The sequence below is a fragment of the Mytilus californianus genome, unplaced genomic scaffold (assembly GCF_021869535.1).
Source record: "Mytilus californianus isolate M0D057914Y unplaced genomic scaffold, xbMytCali1.0.p SCAF_5, whole genome shotgun sequence".
In the NCBI taxonomy this organism is placed as follows: Eukaryota; Metazoa; Mollusca; class Bivalvia; order Mytilida; family Mytilidae; genus Mytilus; species Mytilus californianus.
Genome location: NW_026262701.1, coordinates 43862365 through 43887565, shown reverse-complemented (window position 1 = coordinate 43887565; position 25201 = coordinate 43862365). Strand labels below are relative to the sequence as shown.

The following is a 25201-nucleotide window of genomic DNA, read 5'->3' as shown; positions in this document are numbered from 1 at the left end:
ATGGAAATTAATGATGCAAAATTCAACTACTTTTTATACAAATGAAGTGTATAGATACCAAGGATAAATAAAAAACTTTTAACCAAGGAAAAAGACAATCTGATGGACAGCAACATTGCTAATTAATTCTAAGTCACTAGATTGTGGCCATTACCTAAGGGGCAGGGTCATTTAATTAGTCGTCAAACTGATATATACTGAAAGTAATGCAACTTTATACAAAATATCATTGATATATCACAAGTAGTTCCTATAAAACTGACTTTAGCAGAAAACTTAACATTGGAAGTTGCTAATTGATATAAAGTCACTGGACCATGACCTAGGGAGCAAGGCATCAACATAGTCGTCAAACTGATGTGTTCTGATAGTAATGCAACTTTATACAAAGTAGCATTGATCTATCACAAGTAGTTCCTATCAAATTGACTCGAGCAGAAAACTTGACAATTGTTGAGGCATCCTACGTCACCACTGGAATAGTAACACCTTTGTCATGTTTGTCTCGCTTTCCAGTATGAAAATTCCGCTGCTTTTGTCGCAGGCCAGACAAAAAATGGGAAAAGACACCCAGCCAATTGAACATTACTAAGTACAACTCAATAGCTGAAGATTGATAAAACAATGACTTCCAACATTTTAAATTGAGAAATCAGGTATCATGGAAGTGTGATTTATTGCCTATCAATCTGCTTCAGTTATCATACTTACACTCCTCTGAAATCATAATGAAATTATCCATCCACATTAATTCACAAATAAGATCAGGATAATTTTGACTATTATAAAGCAAGATTTCATTTGGACTCCTGGTTGAGAGGAACAGATTTTTGATAAAGAAAACCATGCTTGATGATTCACAGGTCAAATAATGACAGAAGTTTGCCCAGGTTGATTTAAAGTGGAAAACACATGAAGTATTATTCATTTATTAATTAAAATCTAAATTTGTCCTCCTCTTCAAAGTAAACATTGTATTTCTTCCACTTCCAATTTGATCTTTGACTTCTCCTAGGATGACCCTCTGGAAACTGATATTCTGTTAATAAACCTATAAAATAAATGAAAGGATTTATTGTTCTATAAAAATTTATGAAGTCATTTAAATTGTTGTATATCTTGATATATATATTAAAACTGACTTTATTAGTTTTACAAGTATAACTATTAGATGATGTGGACCAACATGTACATTGGACCATGTATCATGGTTAAAATAATTGAATTTTGGGATAATATAACTTATTTTGTTAATTATTTTCATGTCCCATCCCAAACCTATGCATAGTCTTGTCTGTCATTTGAATTTTCTAATGCACCACAGGTTTTGTCTCATTGGATTATGACTATCAGTATCTTAAATATCAGCTCTATTTCAGCATGATCTATGGCTGAAACCTGAAGTAAAAATTTTACCATCTCATAAAATTATAGTTATATAAGAATTTGTCAACAATGGCTAAAGATTTTGTCTAAAATACATTGTGTCTACAGACAAATGAAGTCAATGGACTATACTGTCCATACCATAAAATAAATTGTAGGTCGTCGAGGGTTTGATCTCAAGCTAGGACCGACCAAATATTTTACTATTGGTTTCCCCTGCTATGCTAAACATTAGGTCTGTTTGTGTCTAGTTAGCAGTCAGGGTATATATAACTTAAATAAGTTATTAGAGAAAAATAACATACATTTGCTATTGTTGACTAAAAAATCCCAAAACTGGGATAACATATGTATGTTAAATGTTAAAGGGGCAGTATACATCCTTTGTTTTGTTAAAATGTATACAAGTTCTATTGATATTATTGTCTATATGGGTCAATATCCCCAATGAGCCTCAAATTGAGGAACACAAAAGTTGTGTAAACAAAAAATCTCTTGTATAGTGATATTGGAAATGTTTCTATTTTTAACAAGTGACTGAGCTTAACCATTTGTGCTAATTTAGAAAGCAGAGGACCATAGAATTAATGTGTAAAAACTATGGAGTTATTAAATGCATTCAAAGAACTCAATTTTCAAAGAACTTATTGTGTGTAAAAAAGGGTTTTTTTACCTCGAGGAGCTGCATCACGAAAGGATTTTTGGGGTGTGCTTATTTACAGAAAAATGAATTTCACTTCCTACCCCTAAAAGTTAACCACATATGTGAAAAAGCTTTGAAACGAGCCATCATAAATATCCAAGTTTACAATATGAGCAGAGGAATTGAGGAAAAGGCTACCATTACCGCCTACCTGAAATGAATCTGTGCCCATATGCATACTAAACTTCAGAAAGATATAGTTTGCCAATCATGCATATTACATCTGTGTTATTACAAAAAAATATTCCTGTTATAACTAAAGGGTGTTATTAGTTTATTACAGCTACTCTATATTACTTCAAAGCCTTTGCTCAGACATCTTCCATACTTAATCACAATGTATTTTAATTAGTTGTAATCAGGGTTGGCAAAAACACGGGTTGTATGAGTATTGCCCAGCCCAGTGGGAAATACTGGGAAAACCAGTGTTTAACTGGGTTTTACTGGGTAATACTGGGCAATACTGGGTAATATGAAATACTGGTCTGAATTTTAAAGAGAATTAATCACAAATGCAATACATTAAAGATTTTTTTATAAAAATAAGATATACTATTTGAATTTATTAGTGCACTTGTTTGAGACTCTTAATACAAAGTGTATAAATCTGAGAAAATATCAATGGTCCAGCAACTCATAAGACAAGTGAACATGAAGACAAATAAAACAAATGTGAAAAGCTTTTCTTAATAATCCTTCTTAAAATCTATCTTATCCCCATTCTGTCTAAATTGAATGAGTAAAATATTAAAGATTTGTTTAAACAAATAACAAACATATGTTACTAAAGATTAAAAACATTTTAGGAATAAAGAGTAGACAACTCATGAAAGCATCTGTAATAACACATGGATGTTATTTTCTCTGAATAACTTATTTAAGTTATACCCTTGACTGGTTAGGGTGATACAACTTCCTGCAGACGGTTGCAGGTACTAAGTGAACAAGCATATTAAAAATGTCACTTAGTATGTTGGTCTAGTACTAAGCAGGGTATATTCATATCTCATCAACATGATATCTTCCAAAATATGAATGCATTAAACATCACTGGATGTTAGGAAAACATTAATCAAACACACATGTACCATAAAAAATTAATGAAAACGCAACGGATATATATGTCTTAAATTTTTAAAAGTAATAGTTGATAAAACGGAGCAACTATTTTAAAGAGTAAAAGGTTTTATTTTTCTTCTGACTCTAATCAACATTTTAGTGTGACGTCCATTTTCTTTGAACTAGAACACATTTTTGTTTAGGGGATAGCTAAAGCCTGACTCTGGGTGCTGGATTTTCTCGCTGTTTTCTGCTCTTTGGTCCGGTTGTCGTCTCTTTGACACATTCCCTGTTTCAATTCTCAATTTTATATTCATACCTGCTCTATAAGCTTGTCGTACTAAGTTTTTGACTTCTTTATGCTGTTTATAACATAGTCCAGATATTTTTCTTGGTAACTGCTCTCCCTCTGGGGTCAGGAACTGTCTTAGTATTAAAACATCCTAAATTGTAAAGAAAGAATTTTGACAAGTATTAAAATTATATTTATAATTTTACAAATGTGGTTAATTCCAACAATTTCAGGATGACAATATAATTTTCCCGGGCCAGGATAATTTTATCTGTTGCTAGGCCTGCTTATTTATTTTTGACATAAGAAAATTAATTTTCACTTTGTAACAAAATTATTTCTAGCATTTTGTGGGGCAGAAAATTTCTTTTTCATCCTTTCTTTGGCAAGATAATTTTATCAGTTCTTACTAGGCAAGTAAAATTCTTCTGGCCCCTCAAAGAAAATCAACTGGTTGTCTCCTTATCACAGCCTTTTTAACAAAAGAAAAAAATTATTCATTCCAAATGATTTTAGTTTTCATTTTAATTTTTCTTTTAGGTGTTTCTATTTTGTTTTGCTTTTCTTATTTATTTGTGATATAAAACAGTATTTTTTTTTTTAATATAAATAAATGTACTTATGCATAAATTTTCGATGTAAACAAGAACATGAAGATAGCTATGCTTGGGCGATAATGATCTCCTTATTTTTATAATGCAATCTTTATCATCCAAGCATACCCTTACTGTCTAAGCATACACCTACTGTCCAAGCATACCCCTACTGTCCAAGCATACACCTACTGTCCAAGCATACACCTACTGTCCAAGCATACCCCTACTGTCCAAGCAAACCCCTATTGTCTAAGCATACACCTACTGTCCAAGCATACCCCTTCTGTCCAAGCATACCCCTTCTGTCCAAGCATACCCCTACTGTCCAAGCATACCCCTACTGACCAAATATACCCTTACTGTCCAAGCATACCCCTACTGTCCAAGCATACTTCTACTGTCTAAGCAAACCCCTACTGTCTAAGCATACACCTACTGCCAAAGCATACCCCTAATGTCCAAGCATACACCTACTGTCCAAGTATACCCCTACTGTCCAAGCATAACCCTACTGTCCATGCAAACCCCTACTGTCTAAGCATACCCCTTTTGTCCAAGCATACCCCTTCTGTCCAAGCGTACCCTTACTGTCCAAGCATACCCCTACTGTCCAAGCATATACTGACCAAGCATACCATTACTGTCCAGGCATATCCCTACTGTCCAAGCATACCCCTTCTGTCCAAGCATACCCCTTCTGTCCAAGCATACCCTTACTGTCCAAGCATACCCCTACTGTCCAAACATACCCCTACTGTCCAAACATACCCTTACTGTCCAAGCATACCCCTACTGTCCAAGCATACCCCTACTGTCCAAACATACCCCTACTGTCCAAACATACCCTTACTGTCCAAGCATACCCTTACTCGTAATTCTGAGTATTGTCTTCTGGCCCCTCAAAGAAAATCAACTGGTTGTCTCCTTATCACAGCCTATTTAACAAAAGAAAAAAATTATTCATTCCAAATGATTTTAGTTTTCATTTTAATTTTTCTTTTAGGTGTTTTTATTTTATTTTGTTTTGTTTTTCTTATTTATTTGTGATATAAAACAGTAGTTTTTTTTTAATATAAATAAATGTACTTATGCATAAATTTTTGATGTAAACAAGAACATGAAGATAGCTATGCTTGGGCGATAATGATCTCCTTATTTTTATAATGCAATCTATATTGTCCAAGCATACCCTTACTGTCTAAGCATACACCTACTGTCCAAGTATACCCCTACTGTCCAAGCATACACCTACTGTCCAAGCATACACCTACTGTCCAAGCATACACCTACTGTCCAAGCAAACCCCTACTGTCTAAGCATACACCTACTGTCCAAGCATACCCCTACTGTCCAAGCAAACCCCTATTGTCTAAGCATACACCTACTGTCCAAGCATACCCCTTCTGTCCAAGCATACCCCTTCTGTCCAAGCATACCCCTACTGTCCAAGCATACCCCTACTGACCAAATATACCCTTACTGTCCAAGCATACCCCTACTGTCCAAGCATACTTCTACTGTCTAAGCAAACCCCTACTGTCTAAGCATACACCTACTGCCAAAGCATACCCCTAATGTCCAAGCATACACCTACTGTCCAAGTATACCCCTACTGTCCAAGCATAACCCTACTGTCCATGCAAACCCCTACTGTCTAAGCATACCCCTTTTGTCCAAGCATACCCCTTCTGTCCAAGCGTACCCTTACTGTCCAAGCATACCCCTACTGTCCAAGCATATACTGACCAAGCATACCATTACTGTCCAGGCATATCCCTACTGTCCAAGCATACCCCTTCTGTCCAAGCATACCCCTTCTGTCCAAGCATACCCTTACTGTCCAAGCATACCCCTACTGTCCAAACATACCCCTACTGTCCAAACATACCCTTACTGTCCAAGCATACCCCTACTGTCCAAGCATACCCCTACTGTCCAAACATACCCCTACTGTCCAAACATACCCTTACTGTCCAAGCATACCCTTACTCGTAATTCTGAGTATTGTCTTCTGGCCCCTCAAAGAAAATCAACTGGTTGTCTCCTTATCACAGCCTATTTAACAAAAGAAAAAAATTATTCATTCCAAATGATTTTAGTTTTCATTTTAATTTTTCTTTTAGGTGTTTTTATTTTATTTTGTTTTGTTTTTCTTATTTATTTGTGATATAAAACAGTAGTTTTTTTTTAATATAAATAAATGTACTTATGCATAAATTTTTGATGTAAACAAGAACATGAAGATAGCTATGCTTGGGCGATAATGATCTCCTTATTTTTATAATGCAATCTATATTGTCCAAGCATACCCTTACTGTCTAAGCATACACCTACTGTCCAAGTATACCCCTACTGTCCAAGCATACACCTACTGTCCAAGCATACACCTACTGTCCAAGCATACACCTACTGTCCAAGCAAACCCCTACTGTCTAAGCATACACCTACTGTCCAAGCATACCCCTTCTGTCCAAGCACACCCCTTCCGTCCAAGCATACCCTTACTGTCCAAGCAAACCCCTACTATCCAAGCATACCCCTACTGACCAAGTATACCCTTACTGTCTAAGCATACACCTACTGTCCAAGCATACCCCTACTGACCAAGCATACCCTTACTGTCTAAGCATAAACCTACTGTCCAAGCATACCCCTACTGTCCAAGCATACCCCTTCTGTCCAAGCATACCCCTACTGTCCAAGCAAACCCCTACTGTCTAAGCATACACCTACTGTCCAAGCATACCCCTTTTGTCCAAACATATCCCTTCTGTCAAAGCGTACCCTCATTGTCCAAGCATACCCCTACTGTCCAAGCATACCCCTACTGATCAAGTATACCCTTACTGTCCAAGCATACCCCTACTGTCCAAGCATACCCCTACAGTCTAAGCAAACCCCTACTGTCTAAGCAAACCCCTACTGTCTAAGCATACCCCTACTGTCCAAGCATACACCTACTGTCCAACCATACCCCTACTGTCCAAGCATTAACCTACTGTCCAAGCATTAACCTACTGTCCAAGCAAACCCCTACTGTCTAAGCATACACCTACTGTCCAAGCATACCCCTTTTGTCCAAGCATACCCCTTCTGTCCAAGTGTACCCTTACTGTCCAAGCATACCCCTACTGTCCAAGCATACCCCTACTGACCAAGCATACCCTTACTGTCCAAGCATACCCCTACTGTCCAAGCATACCCTTACTGTCCAAGCATACCCCTTCTGTCCAAGCATACCCCTTCTGTCCAAGCATACCCTTACTGTCCAAGCATACCCCTACTGTCCAAACATACCCCTACTGTCCAAACATACCCTTACTGTCCAAGCATACTCCTACTGTCCAAACATACCCCCTACTGTCCAAACATGAAGTCATTCTGTTTAATAATAGTGGAGAAATGTGTCACTTATATAAACTCATCATAGATACCAGGATTGAAATTTTGTACACCAGACGTGTTCTTTGTCTTAAACAGACTCATCAGTTATGCTCGAATCAAAAAAGTAAAAAAAGGTCAAACAAAGTTTATAGTTCCTGAAACATAACGAAAACTTCAAAATACCAGCAAACAAGAAATAGATGTCCAACACATTACAACTCATCACTGTCAGGCTTGGCCAAATATGAAGTCATTTTGTTCAGTAATAGTTGAGAAAAGTGTGCTTGAAATATTTGTTGGTCGAATGGACAGACAAGAAGAATGCAATATAGCCCTCACTCCTAGATTTGGAATGAAAGATATGTACAAATTTTTAACCTTATTTTAATTGCTTTGTACTTTTATACTTCAAAAACCAGTAATTACACTGCTGAAATTCGTCTTCTAATTTGACTGAAAATTATAGAGGTGCTCCTAATAACAGGATAACAAAAAATAATTTATAATTGTATTAAAGTGAGCGAAACCTACTTCCACTATCAGGTTGTACATTTATTAATTGATTTGAAATTGTTCAAGTTAGAGGTAGAAAAATTCATAATTTTTTTTATCTTTTTTATTTGAAAGCCCCATAATTTCATGAAAAATTTTTCTTTGTGTCAACTGCTTATTACTTGACTATGCAATAGCAACCTTATAATGAGTAACTTATTAGACATAATTCTCACCTTTTGTTAAAATGTTTGTGGATGTTCTAAGACTATATTACTTACTGTATATTTGAGTTTTGGATGTAATTCTAATCTACACAAGGGACAGGCTATTGTATTTCCTTCTGCAAGTTGTGGTTTCAGGAGTTTGCTTTGATCTACTGGAATTATCTTTCCTTCAATCTGTAATAAAAGTTTACAATTTTTAAGATTATGGATCAATGTAATATGGATTAATTTCAGATCATACATGCTGATTACAATATTTATATATCATGTACTGTAAATTCAGAAATTATTGCGTGCATTTATTATTGCGATTTTTTCAATTTAGACTAAAATGCGATTCTAATTTTTGCGATATTGAGAAAAATCCTGTTTAATTCATATAAAAAATTTCAAAATGTGAGTTTAAATTATTGCTATTATAACCCAGTCGCATTTTTCGCAATAATAAAAACATCGCAATAATTTCTGAATTTACAGTATATCATGGTATATATAATCATTAAGCTTCAAAATGGAACACCTCCCCTTGTGAAATCTTTTAAATAAGAGATTTAGTGACGAAATTTTTTTGTTTTGTTTTCTGTGTTAATTAATCATGAATTCTGCAGGTGAATTATTTTTACATTTTACACTTAAATAAATCAAGTCATTAATCATCGTTAATGAATTAATTAACATTAATTAGCATGATTAACTAAAGAGAAAATCTGTGGATAATACTTAAGGTAGCACAATACAAAGATTTTATACCTCCAACTCCCCAGTTTTAAAATGCTGTAACTTTCTTTATAATGCTTGAAAATTTATAAAAGTGGTATTTATGGATAGCTAACAGATTACTCTTTCAAATTAATGCAATGTTAGTATAATACAACAATTATGTAATTAATTATAATTTTAACTGTGTCTAAAAAATTTTACAAGAATTTTCCACTTTCAATTGAAATTAGCTTCTTCATGGATACCCCGAGAGGGTTGATTTTATAATATGTTGTTCCTAGAGCCATTATCTACAAAAGGGTGTCTCAGATTTTGGATAGAATGTATAGATCAAATTTTACACCTAATCAAATAATCTCTACTTTTATGTGGTAAGGATGTTTACACTAATTACAGATTTATGAGAAAATGGAATACGATAGCAATAATTTGAGACACCCTTTTGTAGCTCCTGCTGTGTTGATGAAGATAACGTTAAAATTTCTTGTGTAGTTATAGAGATGTCAGAGCTAAATTCATTCAAGTGAACTGACCAAGATTTTGCCATTAATTGCATAATAATTGATTACATAATGATTGCATAACGAAAATATTGCATTCATTTAAAAGATTAATCTTTTATCTATCTATATATACCTCTTTTATTAATTTGTTTGCAGTCATAAGAAAGTAACATCATTTTAAAGGTTGGAGATTGGAAGTAAAAAAATCTTTGTATTGTGCTACCTTAAATAACAACTTTTTATCATGCACACAAGTCACAGGACACAAAAACTAGACTTGTAGTCATGCTGGAAAAGTGAGAAACTAGAATTGTCTCCCCTTCAACGCTGTGAGATACACTTATATATACTGTGTCAATCAAAAGAAAATATGGGACTTCAAATAAAGAAGGATTGTTCCATGTCATACAATATCAAAAAGTTGACCTTTAGCATGTTTAGGTAAAAGGTCATGTTCATTGCTTTGAAACACATTGTCTTCAAGTGATGTACCAAGATGCCTTTATCCAATGTTGTCAAAATATAAAAGTTACCAACCAAACCAAATCATGTCACTAAAGAATCAATAAGTAGACCTTGAGGTCAAAGATCGCATCAAATGGTATTTGACAATTTGCCTTCACAACTAATTATAATGCTAAAAGTGATGTACACACATCCCAAATATCAAAACCTTATTTCAAAATATTAATTCAGACAGGTATCGATTGATAGAAATGTACATTAGGACAACAACATCAACCAGAATTCAGGGTCAAATACATAAAAGGAAACAGATCTTCTGGCAATGTCTGGGGCTATTCTATTTACAAATTTTGGAAAAATATAGAAAAGCTTCCAGCTTGATATCGGGAGAGTTCACATCTACATGTTCATGCACAGTTAAAAATTTACCCAAAGGAACTTACCCTGCCACATTCTGTATGTATGTGCCTGTCCCAAGTCAGGAGCCTGTAATTCAGTGGTTGTCGTTTGTTTATGTGTTACATAATTGTTTTTCGTTCATTTTTCGTACATAAATTAGGCCTTTAGTTTTCTCGTTTGAATTGTTTTACATTGTCCTTTCGGGGCCTTTTATAGCCGACTGTGCTGTATGGGCTTTGCTCCTTGTTGAAGGCTGTACGGTGACCTGTTGTTAATTTCTATGTCATTTGGTCTCTTGTGGAGAGTTGTCTCATTGGCAATCATACCACATCTTCTTTTTTATATTTACTTTAAATAAATCAACTATTAACAGCAATAACTGTCCTTTCTTAGATTAAGATATTTCAGTATTACATCAGAAACTCTACACAAAAATTTACGACACAAGGGATGATTTTTCTTTCCCTATTGTTAGTTTTCCCATTTTGGACGGTGATGTTCCTTTGGCACCATCTTACTATGTTTATATATCCCAACTTGTTCGCTATGCTCGTGTCTGTAGTGACGATTTGGGATTTCAATGATCATAATCTATGTATTACTAGTAAATTATTAAGTCAGGGATTTCGTTACCACAAGTTACTTAAAACCTTTACTAAATTCTTCCATAGATACAAAGACTTGGTCTGCAAGTTTGGCTGTACCTGTAGAAAACTTATTTCAAACAGAATAGCACATCCTAAATTTTACGGTGATGTTGTAAACCGAGTCCGGAAATTAAGATATGCTCCGGGTAAACTTATCAATCCTTTAACTATTCAACATTGTAATCAAATCTTTGAATATTGTTTTTATTGGTATAAATATTGATTTTGTTATCAGTAAATTAAAACCATACTAAATATTACACATATGTACTTTCACGGTTCTACAATCTGTCGATACCTATAGTTTGGCATTGCACAAGGTTATGTTTTTCTCTGACTGTTAATGACGTCTTTACACTAAATCCATTGGATGTTGGATGTGTGCAGATTGATACTTCAGTCTAAGATACATGATTTTTTTATTAGTTGTTATTGGCTTTGAACTAACTGTCAGTAACTGCAAGTACTCTCAGATCTGTACTAAGTGTCTTTTTGTTGTGGGAATGTACAAGTACCTGTCCACGTCCACTCTGTGTTTTTGTTAGATGTATTTCTATTTGTATCCATCTGATGAGTTAAGCCTTTTTCAACTGATTTTTATACAACCGCAAAAAAATTTTGTGGACGTATATTGGTATGATGTTGGCGTCGTCGTCGGCATCCGGCGTCGTCCTCCGAAGACACATTGGTTTTCGCACTCTAACTTTAGTTTAAGTGAATGGATCTTTTTGAAATTTGACCATAAGGTTAAATACCACAAAAGGAAGGTTGGGATTGATTTTGGGGGTTATGGTACCAACAGTTAAGGAATTAGGGGCCAAAAATAAGCATTTTCTAGTTTCCAGACAATAACTGTGGAACGGTGTATGGATCTCTCTGAAATTATACTACAAGTTTCCATACCACAAAGGGATGGTTAGGATTTGCTTTTGGGGGTTATGGCTCAAACCGTTTAGGAATTAGGAGCAAAAAAGGGGGAAAAACAAGGTTGTCCTGGTTAATGGACAAATACTTTAGTACAAAACATAATTTAAAGCAGTGTAAGGGAGATAAATCAAATACATCATTGAAATTATCTCCCTTACACTGCTTTTAAATTATGTATAAAGTAATGGTTAATGAACAATAAAGATAGTTTAAAACAGTGTAAGGGAGGTAATCCAAATACAACGTTTTGGTTACTTCCCTTACACTGCTTTTAAATTATGTTTAAAGAAATGCATATTCATAAAGGAAGACCAGTAAAAATATCTGCAAATGTTGCATCTTTTTTTTTTTACAAAAAAATCCATATGAAAGATTTGACACTATATTTTTAATTCTATTATAAAATAGATTAAGTTAGCACTATGGTAAATTTAAATGGGTAATTATGGTTGCCAACTCCATTGGAAATTTGAATTGAGATTATGACCAAACGTGAGGGAAAGAATTTTTTGGGGGAAAAAAGGGGGGGGGGGGGGGGATAAAAAGAAATTGTGGGAGGTCAATTTTTTCTCATTTCAGATTTCAGAAATTAAAAAGAATTATTCTTCAAATATTATTTTTTTTTCAAATTTCAAATATTGAAAAATTTCAAGAAGTAATCTTTAATTGCACAGTATGGCGCATTAGATTTGTAAAATCTTTGATCACATTTATTTATTTGTTATGCCGAATCTAACAGTGTATTTAGATTTTTAATTTTGGGTCCAGTTTTCAAATTGGTCTACATTAAGGTCCAAAGGGTCCAAAATTAAACTTTGTTTGATTTTAGCAAAAATTGAATATATGAGGTTCTTTGATATGCTGAATCTGAACATGTATTTAGATTTTTGATTTTTGGCCCAGTTTTCAAGTTGGTCCAAATTGGGGTCCAAAATTAAACTTTGTTTGATTTCAACAAAAATTGAATATATGGGGTTCTTTGATTTGCTGAATCTAACCATGTATTTAGATTTTTGATTTTTGGGCCCCGTTATCAACTTTGTCCACATTGAGGTCAAAATGGTCCAAAATTAAACTTTGTTTGATTTCATCAAAAATTGAATTATTGGGGTTCTTTGATATTCCAAATCTAACCGTGTATTTAGATTTTTAATTTTGGGTCCTGTTTTTTTAAATTGGTCTACATTAAGGGCCAAAGGGTCCAAAATTAAACTAAGTTTGATTTTAACAAAAATTGAATTCTTGGGGTTCTTTGATATGCTGAATCTAAACATGTGTTTAGATTTTTGATTATGGGCCCAGTTTTCAAGTTGGTCCAAGATAGGGTCCAGTATTTAAACTTTGTTTGATTTCAACAAAAATTGAATATATGGGGTTCTTTGATATGCTGAATCTAAACATGTATTTAGATTTTTGATTATGGGCCCAGTTTTCAAGTTGGTCCAAATTGGGGTCCAAAATTAAACTTTGTTTGATTTCAACAAAAATTGAATATATGAGGTTCTTTGATATGCTGAATCTAACCATGTATTTAGATTTTTTATTTGTGGGCCCCGCTATCAAATTGGTTCATATTTAGGTCAAAAGGGTCCAAAATGAAACTTTGTTTGATTTCATCAAAAATTGAATTATTGGGGTTCTTTGATATGCCAAATCTAACGGTGTTTTTAGATTTTTAATTTGGGTCCTGTTTTTTAAATTGGTCTTCATTGAGGTCCAAAGGGTCCAAAATTAAACTTAGTTTGATTTTAACAAAAATTGAATTCTTGGGGTTCTTTGATATGCTGAATCTAAACGTGTGTTTAGATTTTTGATTATGGGCCCAGTTTTCAAGTTGGTCCAAGTTGGGGTCCAAAATTAAACTTTTTTTGATTTCAACAAAAATTGAATATATGGGGTTCTTTGATATGCTGAATCTAACCATGTATTTAGATTTTTTATTTGTGAACCCTGTTATCAAATTGGTTCATATTAAGGTCAAAAGGGTCCAAAATTAAACTTTGTTTGAATTCATCAAAAATTGAATTATTGGGGTTCTTTGATATTCCAAATCTAACCGTGTATTTGGATTTTTAATTTTAAGTCCCATTTTTTAAATTGGTCTACATTAAGGTCCAAAGGGTCCAAAATTAAACTTAGTTTGATTTTAGCAAAAATTGAATTCTTGGGGTTCTTTGATATGTTGAATCTAAACATATGTTTAGATTTTTGATTATTGGCCCAGTTTTCAAGTTGGTCCAAGATAGGGTCCAGTATTTAAACTTTGTTTGATTTCAACAAAAATTGAATATATGGGGTTCTTTGATATGCTGAATCTAACCATGTATTTTGATTTTGGACATTGGACCATAATAGGTAAATTAAAAAAATTCAAGTTCTTAGACCACATTCTTTCTGTGTCAGAAACCTATGCTGTGTCAAATATTTAATAACAATCCAAATTCAGAGCTGTATCAAGCTTGAATGTTGTGTCCATACTTGCCCCAACTGTTCAGGGTTCGACCTCTGCGGTCGTATCAAGCTGCGCCCCAGCGAAGCATTTTATTATAGTTTGTTCTTATGTTGTACTGTTACACCACTGTCCCAGGTTAGGGGGAGGGTTGAGCGTTCAAAAGCATGTTTAACCCTGTCACAGTCTTTATGTGCCTGTCCCAAGTCAGGAGCCTATATTTCAGTGGTTGTCGTTGGTTCATGTCTGTCATATTTGTTTTTAGTAAATTGTTTTGTTATAAATTAGGCCAATAGTTTTCTCAATTGAATTGTTTCATATTTTTCATGTTGGGGCCATTTATATCCAACCATACAGTATGAGTTTTTCTCATTGTTGAAGGATGTACGGTTGCCTATAATTGCTTACATCCACTTCATTTGAACTTTAGTGGATAGTTGTCTCATTGGCAATCATACCACATCTCCTTATTTTTATATGTATGTATGCATACTACAACTACATGATATGATTAAAATAAAGTTTTACAGAAATCTTTAAACAAGTTGTTCCTTTACAAATGTAGCTAATTTTGTGCCAAATACTGAATAAGAAGAGTTAATGAATGCACTTTTCATATTTTTGGTTATTTTTACTCCATTCTACATGTTCTACATGTACACGTGCATTCATGTTGTGGAAGAGTGAATTTTCATTTACCACACAGTGACACTTTAGCAAAAACAATAATCTTGGATCTTGCTGTAGTTGCTTAAATAACACTTCAAATAATGATAACTTTTTCTAACAAACAGGATCTTCTATTAGCCACATCATAGCTATAGGCTTCAGGGCTACATGTGCATTCTTTTACATGTATTTCTAAGACCAGATTGATCATATACATGATATATTTTATTTATAATTTATACATTTTAAAAATCTAATTCTAAATATACTTACAACAGTGGTATTGCCCTCTGTTTTCTCTATTACTGTAATACGAAAAAAATATATTTACTGACCATGCTAAATTTAAAGATAACTACATATACATTTGTAGGTTCAAGACTTATCCACGACAAAATCATACTGAAGATTGATCACTCATGTGTACATTTAATTGATCCAAGAAAAGGACATTTCATCAGCCATATTGTCAACCCTTCAGTAATGTCATTCTAATTCAGAATTTTTTTCTTATTAACATCAAAATAACATGAATAAGGAGATGTCGCATGATTGTCATTGAGGCAATTATCAATAAAGACCAAAATATGACAATTACAAGTCAATGTTACAGAAATTTACAAATTTTATACAAAATGCTAACACATCCCGATTCCATATTAATTTTTTGTTAAAAGAAATACATGAATTACAATGAATTATAACGATCAGTTAAAGATTACTAAATGTTAAACATACACCAAATGTATCCCCAAACAGAGCTGAGGAATACTAGGAGTTGATAATTTTTCTACCAGAAGTCAATGATCAGCCTCTTAGTAGCTAATAATTAAAATGTTTGATATTTTCAGGAAAGTACATTGTACCTTTTCTGAAACTATACGACTTTATATAGTATCTATACTATTAAATTTGGAGACCAAAATTTTTTAGCCGGTTTGTCTCTGAGTGGACAATCGTCTGAAGTATTATATAATAATAAATATAGTTAGTGTATGTAATGTACTTTATAACATGTATAACTTCATATAGTAATTGCTTTAATTAGCGTAGCTTAATTAATTAAACCCCAAATAAAGTTCCATAGCTGGTTCCTTAAGGTCTACGTTTTGTAAGCAGGCAGAAATGGTTTTGTGTTCAGTTTGTCTTGAATTTATGACAACTCAGCCCACGGCCAACTCGCCCAACTCAAACACTCTCACTAATTATTACAACTTGCATCACTTTATCAAACTCGCACCACTCAAAAAAAGAAAAAAGAAATACGATGTATAATAAACTCGAAGAATCTATATACTAGCTATTAAATTTGGAGACCAAAATTTTTGATTCAGCCATGCTGGATCTATGCTATCACTCTGGTTTTGGAGATGGTGCAGAATACTAAGGTGAAGACATATCATGAAACTAATTATGTGTTTTTATGACTTGAAGAAACTTTCTACACCATTTTAATCACTTAACTGCAAACTTTTGACATGTTATTTGCCCTTAAATTAAGAATTGATTGGTCGAATAGTGACTTTATTTTGGATATACACTTGCATATAGTTCCTTTCTAAATCAAAATTTATGATGATTTACTATTTATGAATTAATTTGAAAAAGTATTTGTACATCAATTGAATCAGTTGATAAGAATTTTGAAAGTATTATATTAGTATCTTGTGCTTGTGTAAATTATTGTTCAATGAAATGTAGGTCAACATGTGTATTAATATATCTTAGTTGATTCCCACACTTTTTTAAAATGGTATTACTCCAATTCTTTCCATAGGCAAGTAAGAGTCAGAATGATTATTGACTGTCATGATTTTCAAATAAGTATTAATTAGAAACAACCCCAGGCTTAATTCAAAACAGTTAATATCTCATGACCTGTTACATAATAAAATAGACACAATTTATTACACACCTAAGTGAATACACACATTCTTGACCTCAATAGTAATTTTAAACCTACAAATGTATTATTTATTTTGATCTACACTACATTAAAATATTCTGTTAATTTTGCTAGCTGGCTGAATGATTAATCTGATGTGGGTTTTTTTTCAGAAAATACTTAAAATGAAAGAAAAAAGAATGAACACCAATTTAGATAAAAAATCGTTATCATTTTTTTAAATTTTTGTTGTTGAGAAAGTGCATTTATAAGGCCTCTTTCTGGAAATTATTAAACCTGTCATTATTAATGGCATATAAAAAATATATTACTTGTTTGACGATTTTCCTTTCCATTCTTGTCAAAAATAAAATCTGACAGAGTCTAAAATTGAAAGATCAGTATATAGATCTATATTTGCATCAATATTGCAAAATTCCCTACCTTTGGACAATAACATAGAAATTTTACAGTAGGATTGGAAATGAAAAGAGAAAATTTTTTTGAAAAAAGGATGTTCAGAAAGAATATCAGACTAGCTATGAATAAAAGTATGGTCAGAAAGAATATCAGACTAGCTATGAATAAAAGTATGGTCAGAAAGAATATCAAACTAGCTATGAATAAAAGTATGGTCAGAAAGGATATCAGACTAGCTATGAATAAAAGTATGATCAGAAAGAATATCAGACTAGCTATGAATAAAAGTATGGTCACAAAGAATATGAGACTAGCTATGAATATGGCTGGATCACAACATCAACGATGCTTTGATTTAACCACTTTGTCTCTGAGCCGACGATCGTCTGAAGTATTATAATAATAAATAGTTTTGTATGTAATGTACTTTATAACTTCAGATATAGTAATTGCTTTATACATGTTATATAGCGCAGCTTAATTAATTAAACCCCAAATAAAGTTCCGTAGCTGGTTCCTTACCGTCTACGTTTTGTAAGCAAGCGGAAATGGTTTTGTATTCAATTTGTCTTGAATTCATGACAACTCGGCCCACAGCAAACTCGCCCAACTCAAACACTCTCACTAATTATTACAACTTGCACCACTTTATCAAACTCGCACCATTCAGAAAAAAAAAAGAAATATAAATAACTCGAAGAAAGGTGTCTAATCATTAGATCGTTTCTTCTTCTCTTAGTAAATTCCTCCTTTCTCGGAGCACCTGAGTCACACAGAGACAGAACTTGCACCACTCGAAAAAAAAAAAATACTACAAACTCGCGCCACTGAAGAAATGTTTTAAATCATCAGAGAGTTCTAGATTGTCTCCTCTTAGTTTTTTCTTCCGTTCTAGGAGCACCCGTATCACGCAGAGACAGAACTTGACTGGCACCTTTTGAAAAAAAAGAAATACTACAAACTAGCACCACTGAGAAATGTTTTAATCATCAGTGTTCTAGGTTGTCTTCTTCTTCTCTGTGTTATTTTCTCGGTTCTAGGAGCACTTGTGTAACACAGAGACAGAAGCTACTAATTGGACATTCAAACTCCTATGGAAGAAGAACTGATAAACTAATCAAAACTATCAACATAATGCACCAGTGCATAAAAACAGTTTGAGAAACATGAACCCAAGCTGTGTATCACCATTAACATTTCAAGTAGTCTTCAACCCCCGTTTGTGCGGGTTTTTTCTAGTATATTATATATTATAGACTTTTCAGCAGTATTTCTGAAAAAAACATGCATTTTCCCCAAATTACAAAATAAAGATGCATTGTACAATATGTTATGTATATATATATATAACAAAGAGTTTTCCTTTTGGTCATTAAAATGTTTTGCTTCTCATATATTCTTGGCTTTCAAATATTCAGCTTTGATCATTCTTGATGAAAATAAATCGGGAAAAGAGCTTGGTACATGTCCACGACGTACACATGAAATAAATAAAGTGTTGTTTTCATTTTTTTTCCAAAGCAAACTAAATAATATTTACAAACTTGAAAAATGATTTAACATATAGTATGGGATTCCTTTTTTTTTTATTACTTAAGAGAATAATGGTACAACGTCATAATGGCAGATATAAATTGTCAGATAATGCAGTTTGACATCATTTTCCAAAATTCTTTACACAATATGCTATGAGCATGATGAGGTTCATTCTATTAAAAACATTGCGGTTAAAGGGAATTTAAGGATGACAAGAGTGGACATAATAATGCAATTAATCCTTGATGTTGACTAATATATTATATGCCAACATGCCCAATACTGCAGTTCTGCATATCTTTAAATGAATCACCTTGGGTACCACTACTAGTCAAAGTACTTGCTAACACTGACATGGGACATTAGATATTCTTTTAAAAGGCCTAATTGATAATGTTAATTGAACATTTTTTATTGGAAAAAGGATCCGATATAATTTAGAGGGTGCAGGTTGTTTCATAACCTGGTCGTTTCGTAACTAGTCGATTCGTAACTTAACTAGGTCGTTTCGTATCTGAGACGTTTTGTAACCTTATATCAATATATAATAACAATAAGAGTAGTAGGTTACGTAAAAAGTAATAAAAAGACTTATTGATGTATGTATATATATATATCTATATTTATTTATTAAATAATTGATTGCACATAAATTTACACTTTACAAGTACAGTTTTGTACACATGCGAATAGAACAGAAGAAATTGAATTGTCCATCATCATTTAGATGTACCCCGTCTTTATCAAAGTATTTAGTCTTCTGCCACGTGCTTTGATGTCTCCAATACTTGACACCACTCATCTTTATGTTGCTTAGTTCTTTATTTATCTTCTTTTTTTTCTATCATAAGTTGTTTCTTTCATGTTTCTTGTTTTTAGTCTGACGATGTTGGAGCCTATAATTACAGAAGGAACACCTAAGCGCTTGACATCTTTTGCGAGTTGTACAATCTCTGATGCTGTGTGTGATGCAGATAATTTATCACAGATGTCATTCTCTCCAATCTGTATGAAAACAAAGTCTGGTTTAAATTTCTTCACTATGTGGAGATCAAAATGTCTCAATGACTGTACTTTTCTCCCGCCTACCCTGTGAAGCTTTGTTTCGACAGAACTTGATAAGTCGGATTGCGTTCTTAACATCCAATTTTCCAGTCTTCGGATGAAACTGTGACCGATCACAAGTACTTTGGGCTTATTTACTGTTAGTGACATATTTGGCGTTTATAGATGAATGAAAAGGAGTAAAAAAAAACTGCTAATATACCATTAAGTGAACACTTGTCACTTACATCTATTTAATTTAACCACGCCTAGTAATTTATCAATTTAATTCAAATTAAATTTATTCAAAATATTTCACTACTGATTGCTTTTTTGTGTTGTTAAAAAACATATATCAGAAAGATTGATTGTCATTATAACTGTAAATTAATTTTTATTAATTAAATTCTTAAACTTTAGATTAATTAAATGGCTTACGTTGTCTAAGTGGTAATTGCAAGCAGTAAAAGTTATGATCACATAGCTTGAATGTTAAAACAACAATTAATTTCTCTTCCTATCATACGCTTGGTAAACGCAATTGTTAAATTAAAAATGTTGTTTTAAGCAGTTTACACAAATATTTAGACTTCAGAGGGTAGGATAAAATCAATCGTTTCTATGTATGGTTTCCCAAGCTACTCCAAAATTTTTAAAAATATAAAATCCAAACACAGACAAATTGTATCATTCATGTAGTTATATCTTTAGATTAACGGTATAATAAACGAAAATGCTATAATTCAGAGTTTACAAATGTCAGACAACATCCCTCTGACAGACTTCTGCATTGAATGCAGGACTTTCGTCAGACCACGTCAAGAGGCTCTCCAATGTGACGTATGTACCAGATGGCAGCATCCTACATGCCTAGCAGGCATTACCATGGACGCATACAGAAAAGCGGCCAAAGCAAACGCCGATATCGATTGGAGTTGTTCTAACTGCCTTATTGTAGACCAACCCTCACCAACTGAGCAACAACCTAGACCACTAAGTCTTGTAGCATACAGTGATTCTGAATCAGATCATGATTTTGCCTCACAGAGACCGGCCACACCTGTAGCCCATTTCAACGACTCAGACACAGGTACGGTGTTAAGCTCGCCAGATATACATATTGGCAGACCAAACCTTTTTAGTGACAGTGACTCAGATTCAGATCATTATATTGTTAGACGCCAACCACCACCTAGAGTCATAACCGAGGACAACTCTGACTCGGACCATGCTGCAGACGATACATTTGATATCAGCAATCGCTCGTTTGTTATTCCGGTCTCAGTCAACGAAGAGTCTCTGTCTGACAGCTGGGTTGACGACCCTATAGAGGGCATTGATGCAACTGCCACAATTACATACAAGATATTAGACCAAGGTACCAAACGTGGTAAACATAAGCTTTATTCTAGTGACGGTTTTTCTTTCACTGTTAAAAGGCAGCAAAATGAAAAGACCTGGTGGTGGTGTAGTGTAAGGGGTTAAAATAACAGGTGTCCAGCAGTGGTTAGCCAAATAGATGACAAATAGATAGCCAATTAGCCATTAATTAAAACGATTTAAGAAAATTTTAAATTAAAAATATTACAATATTGTTATTATTAGATGAACAATTTGATCATTTTTAAAAAATAACTTTAACTTTTTCATTTAAACTAATTAATTTAAACTAACACTTTATAACCATATATAATTACAAATGTACACCAGGTACGAAACGTCTCAGTTACAAAACAACGTAGTTACGAATCGACCAGGTACGAAACGACCAGGTTACGAAACGACGTGCATTCAATTTAGATGCCTAAAGTCTAAAAGACAACAGCATGATTTTCTGCTGTTCTACTCTAGTCATGTAGGGTCCTAGTCCAAATAATTATGACATCTTGTAGTCCAAATAATTATGACGTCTTGGAAGGCTATTTTAAATTTTGCTTCGACGCCTTCCTGCGATGTAAGGCGTCAAAGAAAAAAATATAATAGCCTTTCAAGACGTCATAATTATTTGGACTAGACATCTTGATGTCATAATTATCCTGCAATGGTGGTAAGTCGTGCACTTAAGGCCATTTTTTATTTTATTTTTCTGTAGACTTAGCTTTGTTTTTTAATTACTGTGTATTGTCAAGCTTGGTTACTCATAATTGTTTCTCAGTCACTGAATGTACGATGTTGTTCCATACTGCAGCTGCCGACCCGGTTTGTTTACATTCAAATTCTAATGGCTTCAAAACCACGTGACACACTGAATCGTTATATCCAATCAAATTGCTCTACTGTCATGACTGTCATTAGGTGATTTTTTAGTACAAGGCAATTATATTATTTGTTTGTATGATATTGCTTTGAAATAGTTTGCAATAAATTGGGGGTTTATTCAATAGGAAACCTCATTATTAGCCATGAAGTTTGATATCAATGGAATTGTATATGAATATTTACTAATGGTCAGAATATCGATCACTTTATATTGAACCAATTTTTTTTTTATGAAAAATATATGTATATTGTTTTTTTTTTAACCTACTCTATATTCCTGAACAAAGTAATGGCATGATTATCGTTTGTTTCCCAAAGTTTTTCTTTCAATTTGGATGTTTTTTTTTCGCGGGAAAATCATGTAAGACGTAAGGTGCTTGCCATTTTGAAATTCTTAAAAGTACGATTTGCTTGGCCTGTTTGGTCTGCCATTAAGATTGATGACGCTAAATGGAAAGTAAACAAAGCAATGGAGGCCGGAAGAGGGAATTTCTGAAGTTCTGGAATGTTTTTAGGCATTCGGAAGTCAGGTTTGAAATGGCCATTAGAAAATTGGCATTTTTGTACAATACTTTAGAATAACAATGAAAACATATCTTTAGAAATGTTTGTTTATTTAGAAGAGTAGAAAAAATGTATTCTGCACTAATTTTGTACGCTGGTATTAGCGTAGTGACGTCAATGTGGAGTTTTCCCGTGTGATAAGTACAATAACAAAATCCGAACGAACCAACATTATGACCGATTATAGACTACGGTAGGATATTTGGACTAGTAGGGTCCAAAAAAAAATTTAACGGGTCCAAGCAGCACATCTTCTTTGAACAATTATGAGCAACGGCTCACATGTATTGAACGTGTATCATAGAGGGAATTTTATCACAATAAGGATAAGTGAGACTCCATAGACTAGCTTACAAAGCATTCCTAAATTATACAAAATTATCTGACGGACAAATGTACTTGCTTTCTCTTCTGTATTTAGTTGTTGACGCTGTAAAATGCCTGTAAGAGGAGATGCATGTATATCTTAACAACTGATGCACAGGTCTAGAAATGCTGTATATTTGTTGAATGACATTCATTGTCATTTAAGGACAGCAACAAGACAAGACAAAATCACTTCTCAATAATATTTCTTGTTCATATCTCAAGGCAACATGAAATGTTACTTGTAAGCTTCGTTTTTCTAAACACTCAACTGACTAGAAAGAAAAATCTAATACAATTACCGTGTACGGTCCGTGATCGTCCGGATAACGTATTTATCCTGAGATAAAAACACGCCGATTGTTGATAAGTTACATGATTATATTCCAAAAATATTCATTAGAATCGAATATTGGAAGTTCTCGGGTGTACAATTTCAGTGTGTCGGACCATTGACACATGGTCGATCAAATCCAGGAAATATACCGGGATACCACTTTAACCATGATCAATTAAACTATTGAATGGTGAGCTGAAAAACTGTCAAACGTGTGGAAATCCATCAAAAGAGGTTAATTACAATTAATGTCATCGGCATTTTATGTTCCGGTCGATTAGATATTTCCTTTTTTTTGAGTGAAAACAACAATAAAATAATAATAAAATAAAAAGTAACAGTAAAAAACTGATAACAATTCGTTTGAAACCGGCGGTATGGTTTTGCACATTGTTGAAGGCCGTACGGAAGTTGTCCAGTCATTGGCAATCATACCACATCTTCTAATTTTTATAATTACTCAGTTAGAGAATTTACTAGTTATTGATATCAGATGCCTACAAATTTAAAGTGTGACAATGTATATAGTTCCCCTAAAAAACCACATACACTGACAGCTTTTAATATAAATAAACACGAACTCCAGTTGAAAGGTATGGTCATACACCCTGTCGATACTTATATCAGTTTTGGCATAATATATATACAAGTGCATACTTTTCTTAGACATCTTTATTCTAAATCAGATGAATGCGATCTGAATGATGATATTTAAGTCTTGGAAAACATTATTTATCTATTAGTTGTCTTTGTGTGCTTTGTGTCGATCTGATGAGTTAAGCGTTTCCCCGACTAATTTTTTTAATATCTTGTTCTTATGTTGTGTTGTTACGCCTCTGTTCAATGTAAGGACAATGGAATGTTGCTCTTGCAAACATGTTTACCAGTGTCACGTTCTTTGTGTGAATGACCCAAGCCAGGAGCCTATATATATTAGTGATTGTCTTTGTTGCTGTCTGTCATATTTGTTTTTCCTTTACTTTTTGTAGCACAGAACAGGTCATTGGTTTTCTCGTTTAAATTATTTCACAATTTTGTCATGCTGAGGCCCTGTATAGCATGCATAGCTTAATACTATTTGGTATGACTTTTGTTCATTATTGAAGGCCTTTACTTGCTTACACCCACGTCCTTTGTTCTCTGATGGATAGTTGACTCAATCGCAATATCTAATCATACCAAGTCTTCTTATTTCTATAACGAGTTCAGCATAGCGATATTATAAAATGTAATTTTAGATAAATCAACTATATCCATTTTTATATTCACCGAAATAAATATCAAATCAAAACTGCAGAATGACAACCTTTTTTGCATTTTTTCAGAAAATAAACAAATAAAAATGCAAATGTTTACCACCCCAAATCAAGCAAAAAGATTTAAAATACTTATCATCCCACCAAAAAAACCAACCCAAAAAACAAAAACAAAACAAAAACTAAAAAACAAAACCATACTAAACAAACAAAAGAAAAGAAACAAAAAAAAAATATGAAAGAAAGAGAGAACCTACAAATTGTGTAACTGATAGCAGCCAGAAACTAGGGATTTGTTAATGTATAAGCCAAATAATTCAATTTTTATACATGTATTACATAAAGTTATGTACTCAGTTGAAACTTTTGAGAGATCGTTTTCTTCTTCATCATGTTCATTCCTCAATAGTTTATTAACATAAATAGTAACGGGTAAATGAAACTAAGCAACCGAAAGACATGCACTTACATTATTCAATGTATTAAGTAGGATGTAAAAATTTCCAGTAATTCAGTCTTAATACAAAAATTTATGATAAAAGAGATGAATTTTCATTTCCTATCGTTAATTATCCATTTTTAGATGGTGACGTTGGCGTTCCCTTGTCACCATCTT

At 33.3% G+C, this 25201-nt stretch overlaps 1 protein-coding gene and 1 long non-coding RNA gene across 2 annotated transcripts in view; one reads left to right on the top strand and one right to left on the bottom strand.

The window, feature by feature from the left end:
- LOC127702272 (uncharacterized) overlaps positions 1 to 12620 on the top strand; it is a 48327-nt gene extending 35707 nt beyond the window's left edge. The window contains exon 2 of the long non-coding RNA XR_007982351.1: positions 12029 to 12620. This is a non-coding gene — a long non-coding RNA (uncharacterized LOC127702272). The remainder of the gene's footprint in view (positions 1 to 12028) is intronic.
- On the bottom strand, positions 914 to 23254 carry LOC127702271 (39S ribosomal protein S18a, mitochondrial-like). The gene is made up of 5 exons (XM_052206400.1): positions 23030 to 23254; positions 15192 to 15223; positions 8194 to 8313; positions 3468 to 3591; positions 914 to 1051 (listed from the first exon to the last, which is right to left on the bottom strand). Exons 1-5 carry the CDS (start codon positions 23151 to 23153, stop codon positions 936 to 938), a joined length of 516 nt encoding a protein of 171 aa, XP_052062360.1. The 5' UTR covers positions 23154 to 23254; the 3' UTR covers positions 914 to 935.
- Positions 23255 to 25201: the final 1947 nt, after the last annotated feature.